The 21,180-nt window shown below is 45.2% G+C and overlaps 1 protein-coding gene across 2 annotated transcripts in view; it reads left to right on the top strand.

Annotated features, from left to right (window-relative positions):
- ICAM4 (intercellular adhesion molecule 4 (Landsteiner-Wiener blood group)) overlaps window positions 1-21,180 on the top strand; it is a 102,009-nt gene that overhangs the window by 51,657 nt on the left and 29,172 nt on the right. The window contains exons 2-4 of one of the 2 annotated variants that reach the window (XM_073586294.1): window positions 7,236-7,502; window positions 7,980-8,270; window positions 16,154-16,414. In XM_073586294.1, coding sequence (XP_073442395.1) covers window positions 7,236-7,502; window positions 7,980-8,270; window positions 16,154-16,414 — 819 coding nt within the window. The remainder of the gene's footprint in view (window positions 1-7,235; window positions 7,503-7,979; window positions 8,271-16,153; window positions 16,415-21,180) is intronic. The other variant, XM_073586295.1, reaches the window with a different exon arrangement.

The raw sequence follows: 21,180 nt of genomic DNA, 5'->3' as shown, positions 1-21,180 counted from the left end.
GTAGTCGTGGGCGAGTTCACTAAGCAACAGTCAGTGAGCACCACGGCACCTTGCACATGGAGAGATGAAATACAATGTTACTTGTACTGCATGAGCAGCATGCACCACAGCACACTCACAGGCTCTGTAAGATTCCCCTCAGTTGCTGCCATATCGGCTCTGCATTCATGAGCTCCACAAATCACTTCAGAGACGGTCTTCTCCCAACAGCTTAACTTTACTAGACAGCAGTGTATTCGTCACATATGCAGCACAAGTAAAACTCAGAGACATCTTCTCATCTTTCTCCGTCATCCGTACAGACTCGGTTCTTCCTCTCAACTCTGTCTATATCCTTGCAGCCTCTGTCTCCTTGTCCAATCTCTGACCCATTATTGGACAATCCCTGTCCATTTTCTGGACAATCTGTCCAACTCATGCTCCAGGCCCACCAGCTGTCACGTCCGTCTGTGAGTCTGGGCTGCAGTAAGACAGCACCCCAAACAACCCCGATACCCTTTACCCCTATACAGGGATCTGGATTTACAGCAGAGCCCAGGAGGTAGCTGTCTGAATAAGAGCAGCGGACCATAGCAGGACGGTCGCCAGATAGGGGTTAAAAATCGGGACCAAAAGCATAGTCAGGAATCCAAATCTAAACCAGGCGGGCAGCAGAGGTACAAAAACAGCAGACAGTAGCAGAGTCAAATCCAGGCCAAGGTCAGAGTCATAAACCAGGAGGGAGGCAGAGGTACAAAATCATTAGGCAGTCGCAGCGTCAAAAACCAGGCCAAGGTCAGAGTCGTAAACCAGGAGGGCGGCAGAGGTACAAAATCGTCAGGCAGGAGCAGAGTCAGAAATCCAGACAAAGGTCAGAATCAAAGTAGCAAATAACAAACTAGCACACTGGGGAAACCAAGACTATATCTGGCGGCCTGCAAGACAGGCACCAAGGTATTTGAAGGATCAGGCTATCCCTCACAGGTTCACAGTCTGATGATGTCATTTGGACCGCCCCCAGGATCAGGCCAGATGGTGACGCACCAACTCTTTCATGACTGACAGAGAAGCGGAGTCTGCGCCCACCAGATGCCTGCGCAGGAGCCCCTTCTCTGTCACCACCACCCACGGGGAAACCACGGCGCCTCCTAGTGGCTGAGGCAGGAACAGCCGTCCCCGAGGCTACGGCGACGTGACCGCCCGGCGCCTCCCAGTGGTTGAGACCGGAACATCAGTCCCTGTATCTGATGGCTACGTGACAGTCCGGCGCCTCCCAGTGGCCGAGGCAGGAACAGCAGTCCCTGTGTCTGACGGCGACGTGACAGTACCCTCCCTTCTAAGAGGGGCCTCCAGACCCTCAAAACCTGGTTTGTTAGGGTGAAGGAGGTGAAATTTCCTGATCAACCCCCTTGGCATGAATGTCACCAGCAGGGACCCAGGACCTCTCCTCCGGACCGTAGCCCTTCCATGGCACCAGATACTGCACGGACCCTCTCACTAAGCGAGAGTCAAGGATACCCTGGATTTCGTATTCCAAGGCACCCCTGACCAAAACTGGAGGAGGAGGGGACCGGACAGGATGAATTAGAGAGCGGTACAATTTGAGGAGAGACTTGTGGAAAATATTTGGCAGTTTGAATGACTGAGGGAGTTTTAGACGAAAAGTTACTGGGTTAATCACCTAAATAATTTCGTACGGACCAATGAACCTGGGACCCAGTTTGGCAGACGGCACTTTAAGCCTAATATTCCTGGTAGAAAGCCAGACTTTGTCTCCAACTCCCAGGTGCGGCCCTTTGGATCGCGGTCTGTTAGCAGCCGAAGCTTGTCTAACCTGAGCCCCTTTCAAGTTTCTGTTCACTTCTGCCCAAATCGTCTTTAACTGATGTATAGATCTTTCTACCCCAGGGAGCTCTGACATCTTAGCAGAGAATGAGCCAAAGCGTGGGTGCAGCCCAAGATTGCAGAAGAAAGGGGTAGTCTTGATGGACTCCTGGTACTGATTATTCAGGGAAAACTCTGCTAACGGCAGACGTTCCACCCAATTGGACTGATGCTCAGACACATAGCTTGGTTGGCGCGCTCTGTTTGACCATTGGTTTCAGGGAGGTAGGCAGAGGAGAAGGACAATTCAATGCCAATGCGTTTGCAAAATGCCCTCCAAAATTTCTAAACAAACTGGGTACCCCTGTTGGACACAATATTCACAGGAGTGCCATGCAGTCATACAACATAAATAACGAGCAGTTTACTTAGGGTTTCGGAATTAGGTAGTCCAGACAAAGGAACAAAATGACACTGCTTACTGAACCTATCCACCACCACCCAGATACATGTCTTCCCTTCTGAGGGCGGGAGGTCAGTAATAAAGTCCATGGAGATGTGGGTCCATGGACCATCAGGGGTAGGCAAGGACTGGAGCCAGCCGGCAGGGCGATTATGGGGAGACAGCGCGAGCACAGATTTCACAAGCCTGTACATAGTCCTTACAATCCTTTATTACAGTTGGCCACCAAAAATTCCTGGTCACCAATCTGATGGTATTATTTATACCTGGATGCCCTGCAAGGACGGAATCATGCGATTACTTCAGAACTTGCAGGCGGAATGTGGCTGGAACAAACAATTTTTGGGGAGGCGTAGTGTCAGGGGCTTGTTCTGGGGATCTACGGATCTCCTCCAGAAGATCCAAGGACACAGCCGAAACAACAATCCCGTTGGCCAATATTGGAGCTGGTTCAGAGTCCTCGGCTTGTGAAGGGCAAAAACTTCGAGAGAGGGCATCAGCCCTTACATTTTTAGTACCTGGTCGAAAAGTGATCACAAAATCAAATCTCGAAGAACAGGGCCCACCTTGCCTGTCTAGGATTCAGTCTTTTTGCTGATTCTAAGTAGGTCAGGTTCTTGTGATCCATGATCACGGTGATCTTATGTTTCGCACCTTCGAGGAAGTGGCGCCATTCCTAGAAGGCCCATTTTATTGCCAACAGTTCCCAATTCCCTATATCATAATTCCTCTCAGTGGAAGAGAATTTTTGGGAAAAGAAGGCATATGGACGAAGATGAGTGAGGGATGCCGTGCCTTGTGATAGCACTGCTCCTACTCCAACCTCAGAGGCATCAACCTCTACAACAAAGGGGCGGTCTAGATCAGGCTGAATCAATATTGGGTTAGTCGCAAAACATTATTTTAAAACAGAAAATGCCTGAAGTGCCTCAGGCTTCCAATTAAACACATCCGCCCCTTTTCCGGGTCAAATCCGTGAGTGGTTTAGCGATCTCCGAAAAACCTTTGATAAATTTGCGATAATAGCTTGCGAACCCTAAGAATCGCTGCAGCACTTTAAGAGACTTGGGTTGTACCCATTCCTTAATGGGTTGGATCTTGGTAGGATCCATGCGAAACCCTTTAGCTGAGACAATGTATCCTAGAAACTGTACCTCCTCAGCCATAAAAACGCATTTCTCTAATTTGGCGAATAGAGAATGTTCTCTAAGTGTCATGTGGACCCGTCCTGTGTGACACGACCCGCAGGCCGGTAACTGAAACAACAAGACACGGCATGTGAAACTGTCCTGTGTGACACGACCCGCAGGCCGGTAACTAAAACAACAAGACAAGGGGGTAGGGGAAACAGTTACAATGGTGAGCCCTGCGATAGGGAACGGGGATGTGGAGACCTTCTGCACACCCCTGAATCAGCATCCCTCACACTCCTAACATTCCCTATACAGGCTCCTCACCTGTCGCTGAGCTGGAACCTGTCACCCTAGCACACCCTACACCTATCCCTTGCTAGGGAGCTGGGTGGGGCAGGCACTGGCCCCACCGCTGTACTAATACACACCAGGGAAAAATACAAACAGGGAAACACTACTTAGCTTTGCTCTGTTGCTCTTGCTCCCAGCAACAGAGTCCACCACCACCACCAGAATGCAGCTTTCCTCCTGAATAGCTGCCACCAATCTCTGTCAGAGCTGCAAGGAAATCCCCTCTGTGACTCCTTCCACACCAGGACTCTGACTGTGCTGCAAGGAACGCTCTCTAGCTCCTTCCTCCACCAAGGATGGTTGGAAATGACCACTATCACCAACAGTGATTGCAACACCTGACACTCTTTTATAGCAGAGCCAGAGCAATCACACCTGCTTTATAATCACATGCACTAAACTAAAGAAACCCGAGTGCAATGACCCTAACAGCCACCAGGGGCAAAACTAGAACTGAAACCACCACAGTGCAATGACCCTAACGGCCACCGGGGGCAAAACTAGAACTGAAACCACCACAGTGCAATGACCCTAATGGCCACTGGGGGCAAAACTATCTGTAAGCACCACAGCTTAAGGAAAAAAAAAAGGTTACTAGTGCATTTTATCTGTCATGATCCAGCATGGATCATGACACTAAGCCTCTGGAGAACAGAACAGACATGTTGGACGTGCGTCATAAGATCAGCATAGTAGATCAGGATGTCATCCAAATAAATGACTACAAATACTCAACAGTTATCTCTGAAGACATCGTTAACAAAATTTTGAAACACGGCAGGTGCGTTACTGAGCCCGAACGGCATTACGAGGTACTTAAAGTGGCCAAGGGGTGTGTTAAACGCGGTTTTCCACTCATCTCCCTTTCTTATACAGACAAGATTATATGCTCCACGGAGGTCAAGCTTAGTAAACCAACGGGCTCCCAACAGCTGAATAAAAAGATCAGGGATGAGTGGAAGCAGATACTGGTTTTGTACAGTGATTGCGTTTAACTCACGGTAGTCAATGCAAGGTCTGAGACCACCATCTATTTTTTCCACAAAAAAGAACCCAGCTCCAATAGGTGAGGTGGATGGTCTAATAAACCCCTTATGTAAACTGTCTGCTATGTAGTCTTTCATGGCCTGATGCTCTGGACCAGAGAGATTAAATATTCTCCCCTTTGGGAGACGAGAATCTGGTATCAAGTCTATGGGGCAATCGTACTCTCTGTGAGGGGTAATTTCTCTGATTCCACTATGGAAAAAGCATCCTCAGAATCTCTAAATGCATACGGTACAAAGGGAGGTTTGTTTTAACTTGGTTCACCGATAGCGATATACAGTTGTCCTGACACTGTGGGCTCCAGCGCACAATATCACCAAGGTGCCAGTCTGACCGGATTATGTGTACGCAACCATGGCATACCCAAAATAACTGCAGCTGATAAATCAATCACAAAAAATGACACATGTTCAGTATGTAGTGTCCCCACTGACATTGCAATTTCTGCAGTAACAAACTCCACTCCACCCTGGACAATAGATGTGCCATTAATCGCAGTGGTTTTAATAGGGGCATTAAGCCTTAGCAGTGGTACCCCAAGCTTCTTTGCCACCAAGAAATCCATGAAGTTTCCCTCAGAACCACTATCCACATAAGCCTCCAAACACAGAGATTTTTTTAAGGTATGACCGAGAGATGGGTAAAAAAAACTTTAGCCGCATCTGCGGGCAATACCTGAGCCACTGGGCAGTCATGACCAGAACCGCCCAGGGGCTGATGTCCCAGGAGCGAAGATTTCTGTTGTCCAGCGTTTTCCCTGAAGTCTCCAGACTGCAGCAAGCTTGTGTAGGAGGATGGGAGTGTTCCCCCAGGCTGTGCAATGAAGCAGGTAGCAGGTGCTTTTAGCCAAATAATCAGCTCAGACACGAGAGGGAAAAAAAGAGATCAGGGGTATTGCTTTCATATATATACATGCGATATATAACGATTTTTTTAGCCAGATATAATGTGACGTCCGTCTGCGAGTCTGGACTGCAGTAAGACAGCACCCCGAGCAATCCCAATACCCTTTACCCCTATACAGGGATCTGGATTTACAGCAGAGCCCAGGAGATAGCTGTCTGAATAAGAGCAGCGGACCAGAGCAGGACGGTCGCCAGAAAGGGGTTAAAAAACGGGACCAAAAGCGTAGTCAGGAATCCAAGTCTAAACCAGGTGGGCAGCAGAAGTACAAAAACAGCAGGCAGTAGCAGAGTCAAATCCAGGTCAGAGTTATAAACCAGGAGGGAGGCAGAGGTACAAAATCGTTAGGCAGTGGCAGCGTCAAAAACCAGGCCAAGGTCAGAGCGTAAACCAGGAGGGCAGCAGAGGTACAAATTCGTCAGGCAGGAGCAGAGTCAGAAATCCAGGCAAAGGTCAGAATCAAAGATAGCAAATCACAAACTGGCACACTGGGGAAACCAAGACTATATCTGGCGGCCTGCAAGACAGGCCCCAAGGTATTTGAAGGATCAGGCTATCCCTCACAGGTTCACAGTCTGATGATGTCATTTGGACCGCCCCCATGACCAGGCCAGATGGTGATGCACCAACCCTTTCATGACTGACAGAGGAGAGGAGTCTGCGCCCACCAGATGCCTGCGCAGGAGCCCCTTCTCTGTCACCACCACCCACGGGGAAACCACGGCGCCTCCTAGTGGCCGAGGCAGGGACAGCCGTCCCCGAGTCTGACGGCGACGTGACCGCCCGGCGCCTCCCAATGGTTGAGACCAGAACAGCAGTCCCTGTATCTGACGGCGACGTGACAGTCCGGCGCCTCCCAGTGGCCGAGGCAGGAACAGCAGTCCCTGTGTCTGATGGCGACGTGACACCAGCTTCCTACCGTTTCCCTGGTCCGGCAGCGAATTATAGGGTAACGGGCTCGCCGATTCAGCTGCCTCCTAATCCCAATCGTTAGCTTTGGATCCTTCCTTGGAACTGCTCTGCATAAGCTGGTGACCACCTGCATGATTCTCAGCCCAGGGCCCCTTACTGAAACAGCTTTATCCCCACGGCCTGTAATACTCTGCTCATATGTCCTGCCCTTGGGCAAGGTGCCACTAATGTCTGCCACTAATCAGAAAATGCCTTTCCTATTCCTCCCTGCTCTGTGCTGCTCTATGTGGCTCATCCCATCTGCTTAACCCCTATGCTGCCTGGATCTAACACTTCTATCTGTTCTATGATATCCTATCTCTATGATGCCCCCCTGTATTTTAATACCCCTATGGTCCTATACGGTCCCTAAGCTTACACACAATACAAAACAAGTGCATCAGGGTGCCGCACGTGACACATGTGCTCGGTGTTCAAGAGAGGAAGCACATGAGGGTCCCCTCCACCATCTTATGCACATAACCTTAGGAATTAATTAAAAGATGAGTTAATAGAAATGTATCTACTACCTGTGTAAATACCTAGTGTATGTAGGTAAAAAATCAGCTTTCCTTCTTTTACAGCTCAACACTACTTATCTGTGCATCCTGTGGATCCAGTGGTGTCTACTGGAGAATCCATACAACTGAACTGCTCTATCAATTGTCCTTTTGGTACTGTAGCTTGGAAAGGGCTTGACATTTTTGTTGATAAGCAATATATTGCTCCTGGGTACAGTGTCCAAACCTTAGAAAATATAAGTATCTCCATGGATGGCACAAAACACTGTGAAGGGACATGTCCTGGCCATCGCAAAGCTTACCAGAAATCACTGCAGCTCCATGTATATGGTAAGTGCTATTATGTAATGTATGCCAGCACTTGCACTAGAAAAAGATTATTTAGATAAACCAGAGAAAAATGGTGCTGCAGAATATCTCAAACATTTAAAATTTTATGAAATATAAAATTTCACAACAAAATTTTTCGTGAACATAAAAGCATTACTTAATAGAGGGCTAACAGCAAACTACACAAGGCCATACATAGTATATAAACAGTATGACCATGTACCTACCCATTGCAGTACATTCACTAGTGGATTGCATATACATCAATTAAAACAAATATTATAAGCAAACTTACATAGCAATGATATGGAGCTCTGTTAGGTGTGCGGCCCTGTGCCCTGAAATTTTGCAGATGTAGTGTTACTACTAAACACATAATATTTAGAGACCCTTTCAAAACACTGCTCATGGAAAGTTTGAAGGAAATTGGGACCAACCTAAATTATGAACTTATATCTATTTTTCTCTATATTGCAGCTTTACCAAACACTTTGCTACTCAGCAGTGATATGAAAAATGGCATCCATTATCTGAACTGCTCAATGGAGCTGGTGTATCCTCCGCCTGAAATCAGCTGCTACAAAGGATCTAAACTGCTGGAAGAGGGCACTGACAATGAGATCCTTGATGGGGACCTTTACAATGTAACTTGGAGCTGGGTTGTCCCTGAGGAGGACTGGCTGTCAGACACATCCTACCGCTGTGAGGCACAAGTGCATGTGAATGGTCAAGTGTTTACAAGAGAAGGAACCTTGTACATATCAAAAGGTAGAAATACTTAAATGGATAAAAACACAATGTTTTATTCTTATTGTTATTATTGTTGTTGTTTTTATAGTACTTGTCCAAAAAGGGCTCGAAAAAAAATATTTAGCACTCTTTCATTTGTTTGTAACACACAGTTTTATTGTTTCAATTCGAAGCACTATAAAAATAAAAACTAATATTATTATTATTATGGTGTTTCATGATGTAACATTGGAGCTGCATGTTACAAACAAACGAAATGGCACAAAAAATATATTTTTCCTAAGCCGTTTTGGTACAAGCCTGAAAAGTACAGGAAATACACGTGTAAAGGCGTAAGCAGCTGTAGATTTCAATCAGTAGGAGCAAGGTTGTTAGGTGATGAGTGATTAGGTAAGAGACGTAGGACAGCGCAGAAATGGGTGAGGTTTTCTAGGACACTGTCTTGGATTTTTTAGGATGTTTTCCACAATTTTCAATACGTGAGAGGAGAGGTAGATGGCGTAGTATTCAGTAGATAGAAATGAGTCTAGTTTGGGAGTGCTATATGGGTGTTCATACAGTATGTACATAGATGTCATGATGAATGTAGAAGATTGGGTGTATGAAAAGAGTTGATGAGTTGGTTAAGGCTATATTAAGTGTTGTGGAGAAAAGAAAGACTTAACATCCTGAGTAATGTGGTATACCAACAGAAAAAGAGCATGTAGCAAGTGGAGTAGTAGGTCGGTCAAGAAGGATTAGCAAGCACACTTGCCTATACTTCATTATAACCTGCAGTCAGTATCTAGAGTACTAATTCACATGGGAGACCACAATAGGGTAAATGAAGCAAAGTCATGCTTTAATCGACCCCCTAATAAGACTTCTTTACCAGAAGAGCACTATATACTGTACACCCACAAAAAAGTGTTACCACATTGTCCACACTTTACAGTACTTCTCTTCCTTGCTTCTCCTATGCTTCACAACCCTTCCCTGCATTATTCCTTTATGCAGAATATGTCATTCACACACCAGATAGCGCGGCAGACAGTAGAATTCATGTTTGTCAGAGTGAATAAACGTTTCTCAGATTTGGGGGCGGATGTCACATTGGTGCACCCGTGCAGGGGCCCAACAGGGAAGGGGGCCCATTTCTATCTCCAAAGCCCATGGAATTTTGCATTATGATGGTATTGGACTGGAAATGGCCCATATATTGTTCTTGCACAGAGGCCCTCTATTAACTGTATCCAGTGCTCGGATTGGTAGGCTACAAGCAATAAGAAAACGAAAACCTACATAAGGCCGGAGTCACACTAGCAAGAAATACGGACGAGTGCTATGCGCGAAAAAAATCACATAGCACTCGGACCAATGTTAATCTATGGGGCAGCTCCCATCATCTGATTTTTTTTTTTTCTCGCCTGTATTATACGTGCGGAGGAAATCGCAGCATGCTGCGATTTGCACCGTATTACGCCCGAGACTCTCCAATACAAGTATATGGGGGCGAGAAAAAAACGGATCACAAACAGACCATACATGTGACTTGCGAATAATACGCACCGGTGTCCTTTAGAAAAGTCAGCAATTCAGTGCGCTATATTGTAAAATCACACTGACAGCTTACAATAAAATAAAATACATGTATACACATAGTATAGGTATAAATAAATATATATATGCCAGTGAGACACATATATTTCATAGAGATACAGATAGCAGAATAGGTGAAAAATCAGTTGTCGCCATCTGTAAAATCATTACAGAGCCTGACAGGATATGAGACATGGTTTACATACAGTAAACATTGCATATCCATTATTTTTTTTTATATGTCCCTCACTAATGTTAGTAGTATATGTGTGTAAAATGTTGGAGCTGTAGGTGTTAAATTAAAGGATTAATTCACGGAAAAAACTTAGTGTGGACTCCCGCCTAATTTTCTCTGCCAGAGAGGGCAAGCCAGTGACTGAGGGCAGATAATAGCCAAGAGAGGGAAGATTGTTTTTGCCCCCCCTGGCTAAAAATAATCTGTCCCCAGCCACCCCAGAAAAGGCACATCTTACAATTCTGGCACTTACCCGCTCTCTTCCCACTGCCGTGTAGCGGTGTCATATGGGGGTAATAAGGGGTTAATGTAACCTTGCTATTGTAAGGTGACATTAAACCTGGTTAATAGTGGAGAGGTGTCAATAAGACACTTATCTATTATTAATCCACTAGTCAGAAATGAGTTAAAAAAAACCACACACATTAAGAAAAAAGAAATTTAATGAAATATATAAACACACAGTTTTTCCATCTTTATTACACTCCCAATCCAAAATAAAAAAGCAACAATATTCCATACCTGTCCGCTGTACAATCAAGTCCCACGCTGCAATCCATCTGAAGGGGTTAAATAGTTTACAACCGGGAGCGGTCACTAATGCGACCGGCCCGGCTGTACACCACAGAGGAATGACAGAGAAACTGCCTGCACAGCCTCCCCGCCTGACCGGAGATGACCTGATTAGCGTGGGAAAGTTTCTGAACTTTTTCCCACGCTGTCAGTTCATTGTATGTCAGGCGGGGAGTCAGCACAGCCTCAGTGACATCAGTGGTAGTCACTGAGGCTGTGCAGACCCCCCTGCCCGACCCGCGGTAAACTGACAGCGTGGGAAAAAGTTCAGAAATTCCCCACGCTAATCAGTTCCTCTCTGGTCAGGTGGGGGAGGCTGTGCAGGCAGCTTTTCCTTCATTCCTCCATGGTTTACAGCCGGGCCAGTCGCATTAGTGACCGCTCCCGGTTGTAAACTATTTAACCCCTTCAGGTGGATTGTGGCGTGGGACTTGACTGTACGGCGGACAGGTATGGATATTGTTGCTTTTTTTATTTTGTATTTTTTTCTGGTGAATGTATTGGGAGTGTAATAAAAATGGGAAACCTGCGTGTTTATTTATTTCATTAAAGTCTTTTTTCTTAATGTGTGTGTGGTTTTTTTTTTTTGTTTTTTTTTTTTAACGGATTGCATACAGATCACTTTTCATGAAACATTGGTGCGATTCTTGGCTGTAAAAAAAAAAGGACTGATTTTTATATGTTGTGTGTGACTCCAGCCTAAGAAGGAAATAACAACATACAGGTGCTTCTCACAGATACTGATGTAAAAAACTGACCAAATACTGTTAGTGTGAACGTGGCCTTAAACTCACAGAGACATGTCCACTTTTCTCTGGCATTCATGTGCCATCCGTTTGTTATCCATATTTAACATTGCAAATTATAGGCAAAGGTACAAGTGCTTCTCACACTAAATTAGAATATCATCAAAAAGTTAATTTATTTCAGTTCTTCAATACAAAAAGTGAACTCATATATTATATACTAGCTGATGAGCCCGGCGTTGCCCGGGCATAGTACCTAACTCTGGGTCCCGCTGTCTTTCTTAACATCCTCGCTCTCCACCCGCCGTCCCGTTCTATCCCTCCACAGCCACGCTCTACATCCATGTCCCGGTGTCCCTCCACAGCCCTGCTCTCTTCTTCCTCAGCCCCGGTCTCTTCGTCCACAGTCCTGCTCTCCAGCTCTCTCCCTCTACAGCAGGGGTCTCAAACTTGGCAGAGTAAATGGGCCGCGCATAAAAAAAAAATTTGCGCTGGGGGGCCGCATTCCTTTCATACTTCACACCCCGTACACACGCGGCTCCAGACACCTCGTACACACGCGGCTCCGCTCCGTACACCTCGTACACACAGGGCTCTGCTCCGTACACCTCGTATACACAGGGCTCCACTCCGTACACCTTGAACACACAGGGCTCCGCTCCGTACACCTCATACACACAGGGCTCCGCTCCGTACACCTCGTACACACAGGGCTCCACTCCATACACCTCGAACACACAGGGCTCTGCTCCATCCACCCTGTAAACCCCTCCTGAACCCACGCATAAACTTACCTTCATCCAGTACCATGACAACCAGCACACAGACAGCAGCATCCGTCCTGCACACACTGAGGCCCTTGATCATGTGACCCCTGACTCCTCCCCCTCCTGTGACCTCATCACAGGTCCTGTGCAGTGTGTGCACACAGAACAGCCAAATGCCATCGCCGCTTCTGAATGGGTGCCTTCCCCCTGCCTCAGGGAGTGAGACATTGGTGCACCACAGGCCGCAGATGCCTGCCTCAGGGGCCACGTGTTTGACACCCCTGCTCTACAGCCTCGCTGTCTTCCTTCCTCCACAGCCCCGCTCTCCATGCACCACACACGGTGACGCCAGGACGAGGAGAGAGGTGCACAGATTGTTCGTACGTCCGGCGCTGGGTGGAGTGGGCTGAACTAGAGAGGAGCTGCAGCGCAAGTGATTGGGCAGCCTGAGGGGGGCATGGCCTAGCACGGGTGGCCAGAGTGGGAGGAGCTAGAGCGGAACTGCAGCGCGTGTGATTGGGTGGCCTGCGAGGGGCGTGGCCTAGTGCTGTAGTAGGCCGCTGTAGAAGCCAGAGACTAAATTTAGGCCGGGAAGCTGTAGGGGAGAGGGGGGATAGCGCAGTTGGTGACAGGGAGCGCTGACTGAACCGGGACAGGCACTATTTGGCCCCTGTCCTGAAGACTGTCTTCCTCACAGCCCCACTCTCCATGCACTGTCCTGCTCTATCTGTCCTCAGCCCTGCTCTCCAACCACGTCCCACTCTGCTGCTTCATGATTGGTTGGTGTCCCACTCTGCTGCTTCGTGATTGGTTGGTGATACACACACACACACACACACATTCAGATTTATAAAAAGAGATATTACAAACAGAGTGATCTATTTCACGTGTTTATTTCTGTTAATCCCTTTCTGACCTTGGAAGCAATAGTACGTCCAAGGTCAGATCCCCGCTTTGATGAGGGCTCCGGCAGTAAGCCCACATCAAAGCCGGGGCATGTCAGCTGTTTTGAACAGCTGACATGTGCCCGCAAAAGGCGTAGGTGGAATCGCGATCCACCCGTGCCTATTAACTAGTTAAATGCCGCTGTCAAACGTTGACAGCGACATTTAATAACCGCTTCCCGCCTCTGGGCCAGAAATACACACATCACCGACTCCCGTCACATGATCGGGGGTCAGCGATGCATTGGCATAACAACCAGAGGTCTCCTTGAGACCTCTATGGTTGTTGATGCCGGATTGATATGAGTGCCATCCGGTGGTGGGCGCTCATAGCAATGCTGTAATTCAGCTACATAGAGGCGACCTGAGCATCACTTATATGTAGCAGAGCCGATAAGGCTATGGCAGCTTCTAGTCTCCCATGGAGGCTATTGAAGCATGCCAAAATTTAAAAAAAAGTTTTAAAAATTTGAAAAAAATAAAAAAAATATAAAAGTTTAAATCACCCCCCTTTCGCCCCAAAATAAAACAATTAAAAAATATCACACATACACATATTAGGTATCGCCGAGTTCAGAATCGCCCGATCTATCCATAAAAAAAAAGGATTAACCCGATCGCTAAATGGTGTAGCGGGAAAAAAATCATAACGCCAGAATTACGTTTTTTTGGTCGCCGTGACATTGAATTAAAATGCAATAACGGGTGATCAAAAGATCTTATCTGCACATAAATGGTATCCTTAAAAACATCAGCTTGGCTTGCAAAAAATAAGCCCTCACCCAACCCCAGATCACGAAAAATGGAGACGCTACGGGTATCAGAAAATGACGCAATTTGTTTTCTTTTTTTTTTTAAGCAAACTTTGGAATTTTTTTTCACCACTTAGATAAAAAAAAGAACCTAGACATGTTTGGTGTCTAAGAACTCGTAATGACCTGGAAAATCCTAATGGCAGGTCAGTTTTAGCATTTAGTGAACATAGCAAAAGAGCCAAACAAAAACATGTGCGAGATTGCATTTTTTTTGCAATTTCATCTCACTTGGAATTTTTTTCACGTTTTTGAGTACACAACATTCTAAAACCAATGATGTCTTTCAAAATCATAACTCATCTTGCAAAAAATAAGCCTTCACATGGCCATATTGACGGAAAAATAAAAAAGTTATGACTCTGGGAATAAGGGGAGCGGAAAACGAAAACGCAAAACCGAAAAAAGCTCAGGTCAATGTTGATGATTATGGCTTACAGGCAATGAAAACTCAAAAGTCATTATCTCAGTAAATTAGAATACTTTATAACACCAGCTTGAAAAATGTTCAGTAAATGTCTGCATAAATTACTGCATCAATGCAGTGTGACATGGAGGCGATCATTAACACATTTTCTTTAACAGGGTTCTACAGTCATGGCCAAAAGTTTTGAGAATGACACAAGTATTATATTTTCACATGATCTGCTGCCCTCTGGTTTTTATGTGTGTTTGTCAGATGTTTTTATCACATACAGAAATATAATTGCAATCATATTATGAGTAACAAAAGGTTATATTGACAGAATGAGTTAATGCAGCAAGTCAATATTTGCAGTGTTGACCCTTCTTCTTCAGGACCTCAGCAATTCTCCCTGGCATGCTCTCAATCAACTTCTTTATCAAATCCTGACTGATAGCAGTCCATTCTTGCAAAATCAATGCTTTTATTTTGTCTGAATTTGAAGGTTTTTGTTTGTCCACCCATCTCTTGATGGTTGACCACAAGTTCTCAATGGGATTAAGATCTGGGGAGTTTCCAGGCCATGGTCCCAAAATCTCTATGTTTTGTTCCCTGAGCCATTTAGTTATCACCTTTGCTTTATGGCAAGGTGCTCCATCATGTTGAAAAAGGCATTGTTGATCGCCAAACTGCTCTTGGACGGTTGGGAGAAGTTGCTCTTGGAGGACATTCTGGTACCATTCTTTATTCATGGCTGTGTTTTTAGGCAAGACTGAGAGAGAGCCCATTCCCTTGGCTGAGAAGCCACCCCACACATGAATGGTTTCAGGATGCTTGACAGTTGGCATGAGACAAGACTGGTGGTAGCGCTCACCTGGTCTTCTCCGAATAAGCCATTTTCCAGATGTCCCAAACAATCGAAAAGGGGATTCATCAGAGAAAATGACTTTACCCCAGTCCTCAGCAGTCCACTCCCTGTACCTCTTGCAGAATATCAGTCTGTCCATGATGTTTTTTCTGGAGAGAAGTGGCTTCTTTGCTGCCCTCCTTGAGACCAGGCCTTGCTCCAAGAGTCTCCGCCTCACAGTGCGTGCAGATGCACTCACACCTGCCTGCTGCCATTCCTGAGCAAGCTCTGCACTGCTGGTAGCCCGATCCCGCAGCTGAAACACTTTTAAGAGACGGTCCTGGCGCTTGCTGGTCTTTCTTGGGCGCCCTGGAGCCTTTTTGGCAACAAGGGAACCTCTCTCCTTGAAGTTCTTGATGATGCGATAGATTGTTGACTGAGGTGCAATCTTTCTAGCTGCAATACTCTTCCCTGTTAGGCCATTTTTGTGCAGTGCAATGGTGACTGCACGTGTTTCTTTAGAGATAACCATGGTTAACAGAAGAGAAACAATGATGCCAAGCACCAGCCTCCTTTTAAAGTGTCCAGTGGAGTCATTCTTACTTAATCATGACAGATTGATCTCCAGCCCTGTCCTCATCAACACCCACACCTGTGTTAATGGAGCAATCACTGAAACGATGTTAGCTGGTCCTTTTAAGGCAGGGCTGCAATGATGTTGAAATGTGTTTTGGGGGATAAAGTTAATTTTCTAGGCAAATATTGACTTTGCAAGTAATTGCTGTTAAGCTGATCACTCTTTATAACATTCTGGAGTATATGCAAATTGCCACTAGAAAAAAATGAAGCAAAACTTTTGGCCATGACTGTATGCTATAAACTCTCACTGCACATGGAGAGGACATGATTACTTTCACTATGTTTTTGCTATAAATATTATCTTGTGCTAGAATAAAATTGTAGCAGTCATCTCATACAGAATATTCTCATTTACAGACCAGACCACCACTGTAGTCCCAGCTTCTACCCCCTCCCAAATCACATATATTCTATCTCAAAAGCTGGAGGCGTATTACCGGACAACCACCATCATTTCTCAATATCCCGAAAGCAGGCAAAGGATGCGAAAGAGCTCTACAATAAAAAGTCACCAATCATCCATTACAGGGGAAAATACAAGGAATGTGACAATCGATACCATCATGACACAGAGCACACAACTTACAACAAAGGGACCTACCAAATCTAATTACATTGGTATGTATGCAGACAAAAAACAGTGCTATAAACTTTAAAGGGGTTTACCACCTAAATATATTTGTTACTTACCCACCGGATAGGTGAAACATTAAATATATGATTGCTGGGGGTTTGAATGCTGGGACCCCCACTAATAAAGAAATAGGGTCCCAAAGTTCCCTGCTTGAATGGAGCGGTGCTGCACATAAAGGAATACAGCTCCATTTACTGTCTATGGGCTGGAAGGAGATGGATTGACAGCGATAGTCCTCCTCATAGAAAGTGAATGGAGCAATGGTCATACATGCATCCAACTACTCTGTTAAGGCCCTTTTACATTTAGTGATGCACCGGCGATCCGACCCGGTCAGGATCGCTGGTGCATCGCTAAATGATCGCTAGTGAGCTGCCACACAGGAAGATCTCACAGCGATGCAGCAGTGAAGCAGCGCACGATACTTACCTTTCACACACAGCGATCCTGATGTCCTCCTGCCAGCGTCGCTCGTCGTCACAGCAGGAAGCGCCCGACGAGAAATGGAGCCGCCCGATCTCACGCGATCAGCGATGGACAGCGGGGGAGCCGGTCGGAGGTAAGTATCACACATAGCGATATCGCTAGCAATATCGCTATAACGTCACAAAATCAGTGACGTTTTAGCGATATTGCTAGCGATATCGCTATGTGTAAAACCCCCTTTAGCCTTAAAGTCATAAAACACTAGATTCTCACATCGTACAATGGTTACACTTCTTCGCTGAACCCCAAATATTTTGCCATCTTTTTATATAAACCATGCAGGGTTGGACTGATTCATAGAAGGATCATACAGTTACAGGGCCACAATATGAGACTCAACAATTACATCCAGAAGGGCAACCACATTTTTTAGTTATTTTACAAATAAGCTGTTAGCTTTTCCTATGTGTCAAACAGAAACAGCATAATTTACAGAGCGAGAAACTGTGAGCATGAACTTGATTAGAATAATGAGAATTTCTGGGACTTTGATGATTTTGTAGGGTTGGAGATTTTTTTATTTCACGCGATCTACAATCCGAGGATAGCTAGCATACTCCTATACATAAGAAACAATGACAAACCCTCAACTTTACAGCCTCTCACTTTTAGCTGAATACACCCCCAAAAAATATCTTAGCACATCACTCACTGTTTATAGCATATGCTGCACCCTTGTGCTCCCCAACAACGCCCTTCCCTTTGCAGAACATGTAATTCACACACCAGTTAGGAAGCCACAAAGGCAGAGGCTTACACTTTACTCTGATGCAAGGTCGACCTATTTCCTTCTGACACTGTACAGTCTGCCAGATGTTGGACTGAACAAGTCTTACTAAGTTCTGGCAAGCTAAAGGCAATAAGAACGCCAGAACTGACACTGATTGCATGTCTTGGTCCTGAGTCATGATGGCACCTTGCTGGAATATCTTTGGTGCAACAACTCCATTCCTGTCTGAGTGGTTAGTTGCTAGATTTGTATGCTGTTTATTAAATTAGAGCAAAAAAACAAGTGTGACTGTATTTCATGTTTGTTTTCCTGTGCCTTTGTATGAGAGAAGAAGCAGCCTGCTGTAGAGGCTGCACAGATACAGTGCTGTGCAAATTAATTGGGACAAAGCATTTTTTAAGTAAAATCGTTGGTTACCAGTCAGTGATTCAAACCAGTTTTAACTGCTTTGAACAGGCACTCACACCTGTTCAAAGCAGTTAAAACTGGTTTGAATCACTGAATGGTAACCAACTTACGATTTTACTTAAAAAAAAAAAATGCTTTGTTCCAATTAATTTGCACAGCACTGTAGAGACACACAAACGATTTATTCCTGATCTATTAAGCTTATCATATATGTTCCTTTTTGTTCCTGAATAAAGAAGCTTTGTTGTCACATGCTTGTAGAGTATCCTGAATCCTGAACAATTCGCTGCCAACAGGTTATGGGCTCAGAGTGACACAGAACCACAGAGTAACACAGCAACAGAAGCCCAAAGCAAAAGTAGCACAGAGCAACAGAGAAGATGTCCACTAGCAGCAATCCTGTCCCAAGCTTCACTAGCCAGAACTACCAGTCCTGGAAATTCAAGGTGAAGATGCTGCTCAAAAGAGACAGTATGTGGAAATATACACATGAACAAGTGCCTCATCCATTACCAGATGATTGGCTAGAGAAGGATCAGAAAGCACAAAGCATGATCTCCCTCAGTGTAAATGATAATCAGATTGTACATATATGCAAGTGAGCAACTGCAAAGGAGATATGGGATGAATTATAGAAGGTGCATGAGAGATCAAATCTCAGCAATAAGCTTTACCTCATGAGAAAGCTATATCAGTCTAAGCTAAGTGATGGACAGAATATGCAGGACTATATAAGAAACACCCTAGAGATTGTGGAGTGTCTCAGGGATATTGGAGAAGAAATTAAAGATTTTCATGTTGCTGCACTTCTATTAAGTGGTCCTCTGAAGCGTTATGACACACTTGTGACTACTCTAGATGCACGGCCAGATGATGAGCTGACACTAGAGTATGTTAAAGGCAAACTTGTGGATGAATTCAAGAGAAAAATGCAGCATGCAAGCAGCAGTAATGAATCGAGAGCAGAAACAGCATTAAAGACACAGGATTTCCCTAAGTATAAAAGCAGTCTAAGAGAAACTAGTGAATGTTTTGTCTGTAAAATGTCTGGCCACTTTAAAGCAGACAGCAGAATTTGGAAAGCAAGAATGAGTCAGCTTAAAAAGCAGAACAGTCATCAAAGGGTTAAAACAGGTGTAAAGGAAGATTCTGCATGTGCTGAAACTGCATTTAATGCCAGTATACGACCATCTGCAAAGCATATATAGTGCATAGATTTTGGTGCAAGCAGCTGTATGACAAATAACAAGGATTTCTTCACTGACCTTAATGAAAGCAAGTCAGAAAAGGTCATCATAGCTAATGGTCAATATATGATTTCAGAAGGAGTAGGAGACTGCTTCCTCCACTGTCCAGTTTCCTCAGCACAAAGTAGAAAGGTAAAGGTAAAAGTAAAGGATGTTCTCTATGTTTCCAGCCTTGAAAGCAATCTTCTGTCAGTAAAGATGCTCACACAAAAGGGGAATGTAGTTACTTTTAAAGATAACAGCTGTATCATCTCAAAGAAGGGTCACACTCTTGCAGAAGGAAAAATACAAGATGAACTGTATTAGCTAAAATGCAAAGAAAGAGTGCATGGTGCTAGACAAGATCTACATAAGAACTGTATCCATGTTTGGCACAGACGTCTTGGGCACAGAGACCCAGAAGCAGTAAGGAAGCAGGCTCAACTTGCAAATGGTATTGAAATCAACCAGTATAGTCAAATAATGAAGTGCACTAGCTGTCTTAAAGGGAAGGTGCCATCCAAAAAAAATTTTCAGCAATTGAAAAAATGTGAAGAATTAATGTTTACATGTTCTTAAATATTATCATGTTTTTAATTTTGTAAAATATGAAAAATAATTTTAAAAAGTTTGGCATTTCCACTTGTTAACACTAGGGGGAGCAGCTACTGAAATTTGGCACAAAAACCTAGTGTACAACTAGCTCACATTACTGCACTGCAGTAATTATGGGCGGAATCTGCTGACATTCGTGTGGTGTCACTCCTCTCCTCCCCTTCCGGGTGTTTGCCAAGAGAAAAGAGAGGATGACATCTAGGAACACAGTGAGCAGCCATTTTGATGGGGCCTGCAAAGTTACTGACTGTCTTTGCATGCAAAGTCTGGATCAGGACAGGTCATCAATCAGCAGAAATGTTTCCTGGATTTCTGTGGAGCAGACAAGCAGACGGTCCATCCATGTGTATAAAACACAGCGCTCTATGTACAATCCCTGGCACCGAACAGGGCGCCCCCCATAGACCAGCACACTGCTCTCCTGAAATACTATGTGCTGCTATCGCCCTGCTCCTTCCACCATATATCAGGCCCCTGTCGCCTCGCTTTCACACATCGCCAGGACGGGATCTGAGGAGATGAATGGGGTCTTCGGTCACCGAGGATGGCAGGCAACAAGGATTCTGGGAGTAGGGTGACAGCAGCACAGAGTATTTCAGGAGAGCAGTGTGCTGGTCTATGGGGGAGGTCACAGAGGGAGATATATGGCGGAGGAGCAGGGTGACAGCAGCACAGAGTATTTCAGGAGAGCAGTATCACATGGGATAGGATTAGATACACGGCTCAGCAGACAGTATCACACAGGATAGAATTAGATACTCGGCTCAGCACACAGTATCACACAGGAGAGGATTAGATACATGGCTCAGCACACAGTATCACACAGGAGAGGATTAGATACACGGCTCAGCAGTCAGTATCACACAGGATAGGGTTAGATACACGGCTCAGCAGTCAGTATCACACAGGAGAGGATTAGATACACGGCTCAGCAGACAGTATCACACAGGAGAGGATTAGATACACGGCTCAGCAGACAGTATCACACAGGATAGGATTAGATACATGGCTCAGCAGTCAGTATCACACAGGAGAGGATTAGATACACGGCTCAGCAGGCAGTATCACACAGGATATGATTAGATACACAGCTCAGCAGTCAGTATCACACAGGAGAGGATTAGATACATGGCTCAGCAGTCAGTATCACACAGGATAGGATTAGATACACGGCTCAGCAGTTAGTATCACAGGTAAGGATTAGATGTCCAGCAGATTGCCAAGTGTTTTAAAACAGCAGGGAGCAGCTCCTCCTATGTTTTGCAAGAGCAGGGGCAGCAGCTGG

The sequence above is a fragment of the Dendrobates tinctorius genome, unplaced genomic scaffold (assembly GCF_039654945.1).
Source record: "Dendrobates tinctorius isolate UK_male_01 unplaced genomic scaffold, ASM3965494v1 ptg000092l, whole genome shotgun sequence".
NCBI classification, from domain to species: Eukaryota; Metazoa; Chordata; class Amphibia; order Anura; family Dendrobatidae; genus Dendrobates; species Dendrobates tinctorius.
The sequence above is the reverse complement of the archived record's forward strand: the minus strand, read 5'-3'. Positions and strand labels throughout refer to the sequence as shown.